We start from the raw sequence: 10,893 nt of genomic DNA on the forward strand, positions 1-10,893 counted from the left end.
CTGGACATCTTCAGAGAGGTGATTCTCCTCCGGTGAGTCTTGCCGAGTCGGCAGCCCAGGAAGGTCGTTGCACGTGGAAATCGCAACTAATCTCGTTCTTTAAATAGCGGTTTACGAGTTCTAGACACTATTGGCCTCATGAGAGGAAAGCGCTACACATACCTCTGTGGGGATATTCCGCCGCCGGCGGCCGTGCTGTGCGGACGTGCGGAGCGGCTGTTGCGGTGTTTACATCCTCGCTGCGAGCGGCCGGCACTGTGTGGTGAGTGCGCGCTTTCTGCGTTAGTCATAGTCCACGATTACTCTTCTAGAATGACATAATGGAACAGACAACGCGACGCGATACTTTGAAGTTGATTTTCGATCCGAACTACGCCCGACCGAAATCTTACGAAGTTGAGGCATTTATCGAAGAAACTTTTCAGATCAAAGTGGATGAATTGATTGGAATTCACCTGTCGATTGTCAGTCCGATTGTGTTCCTTAAGTTATCCAGTTCTGACAAGTGCGACCAAATTGTAGAAGCATGTGGTGGGGTGGCAAAATTCAAACATTCGGACGGACACATAGGGCAGGTCACAGTTTCGCGTGCCGGAATGGGAATAAGAACGATTCGAATCTTTGAGCTCCCCTTTGAAATAACGTCCGAGGAGATTAACAACAAACTGAGAGACTATGGCACCATTATCAGCAACGTCGCCGAAAAATGGTCTAGCTTGCACAAGTATCCAGTATTAAATGGAGTCAGGCAAGTTAAGATTGACATGCTGAAACATATCCCATCGTATCTCTGGATTGGTGGATATCGAGCGATCATCATTTACGATGGCCAGCCGAGAACCTGCTCGGGTTGTGGTTCGACCCAACACGTCCGCGCGCAGTGTGTTCAACGCCGTGTGACGCAACTGCCGACTGGGGAGCGAGACTCGCCTAGTCAGATGGCCACGCTACCCGTGACGTTCGCCGCCGCAAATCGCAGTGACGTCGCCCCAGACATGTGTTTCGACAGGGCGGTAGTTGCTTATGCCGACGTTCCCGATGGTAATGTAGCCATGGATACTAGCAACGCAGTAGCTACAGGTTCAGCACACTCGCAAGACGAGGAAACTGACAGACGTGCAGAACAAGACCAGGCTAAGACGGCAGAAGAAGGCATGTGCAAACCACTCGAAGAAGTCGGGCAACACAAAGAGGACACGGTTGCCACGTCGGAGGATGATGACCAGCAGCCTCCAACTGTTTCACCAAAGAAACGGAAGAAACGTCGAATAGCCCGTCAGGGAGCAGCAGAAATCGCGCCAATCCTGCGTGAAAAGGCGAAACAGGTAGGCCAAGAACTGGCGGAGACGACACAGGCAACTCGTCTGGAAGATCGAACAACAAAGAAGAAGACCCGAAATGAGGACACTGAACCCGATCGTGGAATCCACATTCCAGACGGTACAGCTAGTCCGAAGGACCCTCCACCTGTACCAAAAACGGACACGCGGGAAGTTACGTGCACGCGAGACTGGGAGGATGACATGGAGGAGCAAAGCCATGATGCAGAGATGGCTGACATACCACAACATTCAGGACGGACGGCACCCGACCGTCGACAAGATGTGTCCACCCGGCAACAAACCACCATCAAAGACGCTCGTGCAGCAGATGATGATGCCGACTTCTTCTAAGTGGAGCAAACATCCACTTCACCTAGCAAACAGTATCCCACCTGACACGGCATCGTCGACATGACGTCCTTGCTTGCGTACTGAATTGCGACCTTGAATATAAACAAAATTAGCAGCACCCTCAATCTGAGAAATCTCCAAGATTTTCTGTACGCCGCGGATATTGACATCTTAATGCTGCAAGAAGTAACGGCTATCCGTTTGGACGACACTGGCTACAACGCCGTCATCAATCCTGGCAATGACAACAGCCTCGGCACAGCGATTATGACTAAAGAGGGGATCCTACTTACAGACGTGGCTAAACTACCGAACAGTAGAGGTCTCGCTGTCACGATAAACAACACCAGGTTTATCAACATATATGCCCCGTCAGGAACCGGAAACAAGCGCCGCAGGGCCGAATTTTTCAAGGAGGACATCGCCCCCTTTTTCGCGGTGCGATTTGAACAAATAATATTTGCGGGTGACTTTAATTGCGTGCTGAGTTCCAAAGATCAGACGCCAAATTTTAACAAATCTCTGGAGCTGGAGAACATCGTCAGAGACTTCCATCTGTTTGATACTTGGGAACTAAAACACGGTGATAGACTAGGTTTCACCTATATCACCAGCCATTCTGCCAGTCGTATCGACAGGATTTACGCAACATCCAATTTAAGGAGACACGTTTTACAGTCCGAGCTATGGCCCACTATTTTCTCTGATCATATCGCGTACATATGTACGGTAAATTTAGAGAAACAAGGAACTTACAGGGCGTGAGGTCAGTGGAAGCTCAACGTTGATTATCTTTTGGATCCTGGATGTCACGCCGCCTTCCACACCACTTGGGCAGAATGTGAAAGGAAGTTCCACTTGTACGGTACGGCGCTGAATTGGTGGCTAAACTGCGCGAAGCCCGCAATAATAAAGACAATGAAAACTTAATCCCGTGAAAAAGTCGCCTGGCGGAGGCGGACATTAGACTTTTACTTCAGCTGTCTGAGAGACTTGTGCGTTCGGGATGCTACAGTCATAACAAATTGTGGGCAAATCAACAGAATAAAAGCAAAATTACTCACCCTGCAGAGACACCATCTCGAAGCCTGTAAAATACGAACGCGTTTGCAGAACGGTACCCGAGAAGAAACAACATCGATGTACCACATCCTCCAAGAGAACAAAAGACAAAAACGGAAAATTCTGACGGAACTCAAAACTTCAGACGGGAGACTCTTGACAGATCAAGCTGCAATACGCGACGAGATCCATCGACACTTTAGTGAATTGCTGGCCAATACAGACACAGATGAAACAGCGCAGCAAGCTCTCACTGCTAGGACGACAGAGCGACTCACTCCAGAAGAAGCTGATGTGCTCGCAGCAAGAATAACGGACGAAGACGTCGAAGATGCCATCTCGAGGAGCCCAAAGAATAAATCACCTGGACCAGATGGGCTACCCGCTGAATTTTATGAAACTTTTCGCGAACAGATAATTGACAAACTGCCTATTGGCTTCTGTCTCGGGTTCTTCGGCCGACGTTCATCTAATGATTTTTCTGACGTTTCGCCAGCACGAGTGGCTGGCATTGTCAAAGCTTCACCCTCCATTGCCGGTGGTGAACTGGAGGCGAGCTCGCGGCCGCAGACTATATGTACCTGGCGCGCCAACGTCCGAGGGCTTCTCCGCGGTGATTTCCGGTGCGGTTCTCCTCTTGCTACCTGCGACGGTCGTTCGCTGCAGTACGGGCAGCCAGGATCCGTTTACCTTAAGGCTTTCCTCTTTCTTGTTGAAACTGTTCGCCTGTTTTTGGATTTCTACAGCTTCTCTGAACAAGCGCGTGTGATAGGGCTCTCCAAAAGTAGTAGAGTAATTTTCATGGGGTTTCACAGGTAAATTGAGGGTAACTTAGTGCTTCATACTCGTAGAGTATTTATTTCATAACAATCAGATCAAGAAAAAATAACATATCGTAGTTTGAAGTTTTTGGAGTTTGCTCAACTTTGTAGTTTGGATGTTTACGTTTGTGACTGTGTGGTACACGAAAGAGTCAATGGATATCGCTGTTAGTTTTTATACTTTACAGTCAGTGACAGAAGTATTTTCGGAAGAAGTAGATGCCGAAATCTTTTCTTTACGAATACAAACTAACACTCAATTTCCCTGGCTGTAATTGAGTCGGCGTAAGTTTGTTTATCCCTGACTGTAGAAGTGCGCTGGGCGCGGAAGCTTCGCGGGACTACTCAAACAATAACCTAAGGCGATTTTGTAAGTGTCTCTGTGGCAAGGTCTCGATGTTGTCAGAGTTCTCTCCACGGCTACTGTTGCCACCTGCAGGCGTAAGCGTTTCGCAGATGAAAGCGGACATTAGCCCTGCCAACTGTCAGGGATCTTCTTAAAGCGTCTCGACTATATTTACTGATTATCTTTTGTGTGTTAAAAGTTTAACAAAATTGGTTAAATTGACAGTGCGAGCCTATGACGGTTCCATTCTTAGCAATTAAGGTGTAGAGTGTGGTATACAAAGGCCATTCTTTAACTTCTGTTGCAAAGCAGGAGTGTATATTCGCATGTGCGTGGCGAATCCGCGTGAGTAGCGCTCGTCTACATGACACGTTAAGCACGTGCATGCGGAAGCACGCGGCTTTACTCGCTATCACGCGGCGCTCACTCACGGAATGGCGGGTCAGCCGTAAGGCCTTGCCACGCGGGAGAAGAAACATAGACTCTACCTATACAGCTTCGACACAACCTAGCGGCACACTAATGGACCAGGCAAGTGTTCAAATGCATTTCGAATTAGAATTTCATTTTAGCCGTCGATTTCCCATGTTTTCTATGGAGAAGGTGTGTGCTGTATACCTGTGATTTATCAAGTGTTACTACAGCATAGCGAAAACTAAAGTGATACACGAATATTGAATGTTTTTGATGGTCATTGTTTCACTTGTGGAACTGTATGTTTCCATGAAATAATAACTGATGAACTAGTGCTCACTTTCAGTCAGCTGCTAAAATCGCACTGACATTTGGACATATTTTGAACAGAACAAATTAAAAAATATTTACGTTGAGATTGTGACAACAGATTATAGTGGTCAACTTTCTTTATAATTAACCAAAAAACTTCAATCCATCTACGCCATAGGTTTTTATAACTCGAACAAATGAACTAGTAGAGTCATTGCATTTGATAATTTGAACAGGAAGCGAAAGGAAGTGTAATGTGTAGTCGTGAAAACAGACGGCTGTTATTTGGATAGATTTCTGTCTGGGTAATTATTCGAGTATGTAAATGATTCAAACAGATATCTGCAAATTAAATAACGAGTAACATTTAATGCTGCTGCATTTTCTTTGTTTAGTTCTTGTAGAGAATTAGTATTCGTTCCCTTGGCTCAGCGCAGTTTCTGTTTTATAAATAACTTATTAATATTTTGTTCAGAAATGTGCAAAAAATGTTCAAATGTGTGTGAAATCTTATGGGACTTAACTGCTAAGGTCATCAGTCCCTAAGCTTACACAATACTGAACCTAAATTATCCTAAGGACAAACACATACATCCATGACCGAGGGAGGACTCGAACCTCCGCCGGGACCAGCCGCACAGTCCATGACTGCAGCGCCTAAGACCGCTCGGCTAATCCCGCGCCAGAAATGTGCCTTTGTGCCTCAGTGGCTTAAGTTTCACACTAGAAAACGTAAGGCTCGATCCCCGGTTGGTTCTACGATTTTCTCTGTTCTTATTGTTTCTTTCACCTACAACAATGACAATAATGCCAAACCAAGTTGTATTTAAGAGTATGTGCTGAAATGCAGATCCCCCTCTAACTGACTGTATTTGTTCAGAAGTGGGAGGAAATCATGGGCACGTCATTATGCTAAGTAAAGTGTTGCAGTGCTGAAACCATCCTTCAAGTTGAGCACTGCTTTAGTTGATTTATAGCAGGGTTTCCCACCCTTTTCAGCTGGCGAACCCCTTCTACAGTCGAAAATCCATGGCGGACCCCTAGTCAGTCAAGAGCACAGTAACTTTAAATTTCAGAGCGAAAACCATGGGAACTGAAAGCTTCTTAATGCAAGTGCCATGTTCCCAATGACCCCCCTCCCCGAAGTATCAGTAGTCTTTGGAGCTTCTTGTGATTGTTTTTCCTTTGGTCGTCCTCCCTCCTCGTTTATTTTAACTGGAAACTTCCCTTGTTGTGAAGGCGATGGAGAAACTGCACCCTTCTTCAATGATCCTGACTTCAGCCACGGATCCATGTTAGAAGTAATAAACTGGTCAAAAATCGACTTATGAAATAGGTAGTGCACTGACAAAGCAAGTTTAACATTTAACGATGCCTGTGGCCACATACGTGCCAGCGAGAGCTGTGATTGGTCGACAAAGCTCGCTCCGCGCATGCGTAAAAGGTTTCAGCGCATCTAGCGCCGTGAGCCAGCTCACAAACGACCCCTGTATTGTTGAGAAACAGTCGATCAGAGAAGCCGCATTCTCCGGCACTAAATTGTGTATGCGTTCTCACTTAGGAACCGCAAAGGCTGCTTGGGAATACGACCTGAAGTAAAAGTACACATGTTTTTCACACGAAAAAAAAAGTGATGAGTTTGATTTTCACATTTATATTCAATAATTTTACTCATTATATTACACGATTTGGTGAAAGGTGGCTGCGGACCCCCTAGAAAGAGCCGGCGGACCCCTAAGGGGTCCGCGGACCACACGTTGGGAAGCCCTGATTTATAGCGCAACAAAGGCTTATAGGCGGATAGCCGTAGCAGTTTGGGCTATAACGCTCTAGGCAGTCGCAATGTTAAGAAGGCAGTTTTGTCCGACAGTTGACGGTCAGTCATGATCGATCAGCTAAGTGAGGTGGGCGTGGAGTTGTTATGCCTTTTTTTCTTGTAACAAACGCACTTGACTATATATTAGCTTGCAAATTTTTTTACCTCTTTTACTTGTTTTATGCGTGGCGGATTTTGAGTTCACTCACATATTTTTATGCAATCAGTTTTGCATGAAAATATCGGTAGTAGAAATTTATAAACATAGTAGAAAAGCCCAATGTCAAACAGGTGAGCACCGATCCCGTACGTCATTGTCAGAGACTAGGCATTTGGTATATCTGAAAAATTACGCGTCCTTGTGTAGGAAGGAGTTTAACAGACAGTAAAATAACCTTTAAAAACCGACTCTCTCGGACTATTCGATATATAGAATACACTGTGGCAAATAATTGGAGAACGGAGAATTTTTCATTGCCTAATGGACGTTCGAGATGAATTTGTAATTGCTGTAATAAATGCATGCTGTGTTTTACAAAATAATGTACCAAGAAGGACGGCTAAAAATTTGAAGACATGTTGTATGGCCCTACAGAACAGAAAATTCCCTCAGATCCTACAAGCTGTCGAAAGTCGTCACGAAATTTGTTTCAGGATGCAAGGAACATCTGGCTGCTTCGACAAGTGCACGGACACTTAAGGCAACCACGCTAGTTATCCACGAGACACCCTGCTTACAACCGGCAGCGATGGGCCAGCTGGATGTCGCAGCGACCCAGTGCGCGGGCTACAATACATATCTTTTTTTTTATTGGTTACCACAGAAGGCCTGATGGTGCGTTACAGCTCTACTACACTGCCGGCTCGGCCGCCGTCATCTGTCTGTGCACCTGCCATCTGTGTCCCCCTCCCATTGCTACCATGTTGCAAGAACTCTACGTAAGCAGCCAACGATGAGAATGCAGCCGACAAAAACTCTCAATCTTCAGAACCTTTCTTAGATTGCTAACACTATAGGATACCCGTGTCTCTTTAGTATCATTACGTAGTTCGTGACTAGCACTACAAAATGAGTGAACCAGGTACGAACTCAGTGGTTCCCAACGATTACCGTCACCAGATTTTTAATCTAAAGTTTCGTAAAACGTTAATGGAATGCTGTTGGGCGTCCAGAATCATCCAAAGTGTTCTAGGATTTACTCTGAGTGAGCTTGCCGTTAGAATATGCACTAGTTTTTTGATCCGACATCCATCTATGCAATTAAGTAGAGGTTTGAGATTCAACCATTTCGGAAGACACACTGGATTGGAGTGTATAAAAGAGTTCGTAATCTTTCAGCACGCTTGCAACCTGTGTATCGTGAAAGTGTCAAGAGGCGATTGGAAGACGTTCTTCGCCTCTCTATATGTGTTATTCCTTTCGACACATCGAAATTAAACACATAACTAGTTTGTAGTTGCCACACACTGCTTTATTACAAACACATGCTCTTAATGAAATTAACAGTAACAACCATTATAGTAGAAGGCACGTCCCCTACAGAACCACCAGCAGGACTCAGATTAAAACATCCATCAATTTAAGTCCGATAGACACAGATCTTTCAAAATGTACTCAACCAGTTTTCAATAATTAAAACAATGTTCACAACACCACCGTTAATGAAATTTAACTGATATAACTGAATCACACAAACCTTTTAAACATGCTTCACGGCTTACATAGAAACTGGCTTTCACAATACTCATATCAAATTCTAAAACTGCTTCCAAAAACTAAGACAACTTCTATTGACTTATCGTAAGCAATTCTAACAAATTAAAAGTATTATCAAATTAATACACTCAGCTAGTCTTCTCTTTCGTATTACAGGTAAGAAGTTCACATACATTTCATCCCCTGAATATAGTAATAGCACATTAAATAGTCTTAAAATGGGGCCGTTTCAATTTTACGTTGAAAATTAGTGATGGACGCGAACAGACCGAAAGGTTCTAATAGATACAGGAGATTCACGGACCAGAAGGTGAAGCAGAACTATACTCAACTTTGAGCTACAATTAAGTTTCCGGAAAACCACAACGCTCCACCGGAAGGATGGAATTGCAGGACACTAACAACGTAACCATAGACACTGATCCAGGTCCTTAAATTCCCCTCTTCCACCGTGATACCCCGATCGGAGTTTAGTCGCGTCGACCACCGCCAATTACCTGAAACATAAACACATCAGCGGCAGACAACATTCTGGTGCATCGGATACACAAAACAGATCTGCCCAACTGGTTATAATTACACCTTTAATTAAGCACAGCACAAAATGAACCCAAGCAGAAGTAACCTACGTGACCACATGCCCAGTAACGGCTCTTAAAATTTGATTAGCCAGTACTCTAGAACAAACAAATAAAATAATAACATAGGAAAAGGAAATAGGGAAAGTTATTTCGGCCTGCCCTCGAACGCCAGGCACAGACTTACGCACTACTTGGTATGACCTCTAGATACGCATTAAGCACGGCTTCATGTTTACTTGTTGTGCGTAGCTAGCACTCCAGTAATGCCGTCAACATATCAGGCGGCCAGACCAAATACAGTGACAAGTAACTGAAACAATCAAGATAGTTTTCAGTGCACTCGGGTATTCAGTTAACATGAACAGGACCCACAAAGGATCAATTCGACGCCTCCAGTTCATTCACTTTGAGTAACATGTAACAGACTCGAAGGAAATCTGTTCTTCAAATATCAAGGAAATCCCAATCACCGTCGGCAGCGGATCTGCATTCTAACGGCTAAACACGCCTGAGCAGCTGCCCACACTCCTCCGTCTTACCGACTCGGCCACTCGCCACGCTGCATGCATCCACAGCGCCACACGTCTCTGTCGCTCACGCAGCTGATACCCGAACTCAGGCCCCAGCTGAGCGCGCGCGCCGCAGTTAAATAGCCATTCGCCAAAGATGCGAAGAAGACAAGCAGGCATCGAAAGTCACGTCACAACGATTGGGATGACAATCGATGGAGACTGGCGCCAGCAGCGCACCAGCTCACCAACTGCTATTATTGCAGCGAAGTCTTACTCACGATTTAAAAACAAGTAGTTCACCTCTATCTCTGTTCATGACCAAGGGAGACTTATAAATAAATTTAAACATATAATAGCCAAAGAAATCGAGTCAAGAGCTTCGAATGACATTGTGGCTTAAGAAGAAGATTTTTATTTGGAACGTTATTTGAGAAGTGGAGTTGAAGTGGTTTCACGAAGAATTATTGCCAAAAACCACTGCAAGACTGATGATTTTTCAGTTTTGGCAGTATAATATTATGAGCTTATAGTCATACATTGAAAAAATTAAAGACGAATTCAGGAGTGCATTGTATGTGTACAATGTATTTTCTGTAGTGTCACGACGGTAAATCTCCGTAAATTAGATAGCGTTTCTGACTGTTCTTTTCAGGAAAAATGTTGTTCTGAAAATTAGTTAAAAAGAAGAAAAGTACGTTCGTTTAATAAACGACAAATGGAACTAAAAATGCCACTGCATTTCAAATTTATCCATCGTTCTTAATACTTTTTATTCACAGAAGAAGAGTAAGAGTTTTTATTTGTGTACCTGAATAATGTTTGTTATTCACGAATAACGAATACTGATTTATATCTGTGTTTGTTATCCGTCATTTGCATAAATTTCGCCCCAGTGTGATGCTAAGCGAAGCGTATCGCGCGTGAGCACTCAGCAAATTAGCAGCCTGTGTGCAAATGAGTATAGGCGCGTGAATTCCACGTGGCCCACGCGCCTGTGCTAGCCGCATGTACAAGCGGTCACGTGGCTATCATTAGCATCGGTAATCTTCGGCAACTTCCGCCAACGTTCTCGAAGTGTACTAGCACTCTCGATCGCACACCACAGGCGCGTGCGAGCCACGTGATTGCAGGGCTCTAGCCTATACCCAGTTTTTTCCAAAACTAATCACCTTGAGCGCCAACTTGGTGAAAAGAAGAAACGAATTAGTGAAACGAATCTATAATCACTCTTCGGCTAAAACGGTCACCCAATTACAGCTGTATAACGGCTGCTAGTGGCAACAAAAATTAGGTTTTCGGTATTCCAGATAGTTATTGACTAAATTTTAAAATATTGTCTTAATGTGCTCATTTAGAGGTTTACCGCAATAATTCAAGTATTGAAGTCTTTTTTAATTTCTTAATAGTTTTTGGCGTCACCATTACAACCATCCTCAGACACATAAAAAAAACAGTTATCTGTTACATACATTCAAACAGAACTTAAGTCCATGATCTACACAAATTAACATATTTACAACATAATAATGTAAAAAATTCTCTTCCTATGTTCTTATTTGACCCTCTGTTATACGAGTAAAATTGTTTAGGATCTTATACACTTAAATGTCTTCTGTTGCTAAAAGAGTTTTAATGTTTG

At 44.1% G+C, this 10,893-nt stretch overlaps 1 protein-coding gene across 1 annotated transcript; it reads left to right on the forward strand.

The window, feature by feature from the left end:
- The first annotated feature begins 1,052 nt into the window (after nucleotides 1–1,052).
- LOC124613447 lies at nucleotides 1,053–1,673 on the forward strand. Its single transcript, XM_047142149.1, has one exon. It carries the CDS (start codon nucleotides 1,053–1,055, stop codon nucleotides 1,671–1,673), a length of 621 nt encoding a protein of 206 aa, XP_046998105.1.
- Nucleotides 1,674–10,893: the final 9,220 nt, after the last annotated feature.

Source organism: Schistocerca americana, chromosome 4 (assembly GCF_021461395.2).
Source record: "Schistocerca americana isolate TAMUIC-IGC-003095 chromosome 4, iqSchAmer2.1, whole genome shotgun sequence".
In the NCBI taxonomy this organism is placed as follows: domain Eukaryota; kingdom Metazoa; phylum Arthropoda; class Insecta; order Orthoptera; family Acrididae; genus Schistocerca; species Schistocerca americana.

Excerpts from the sequence above, each read along its gene's own strand:
- LOC124613447 (XM_047142149.1), top strand. The coding sequence starts at position 1,053 with ATGGATACTAGCAACGCAGTAGCTACAGGTTCAGCACACTCGCAAGAC.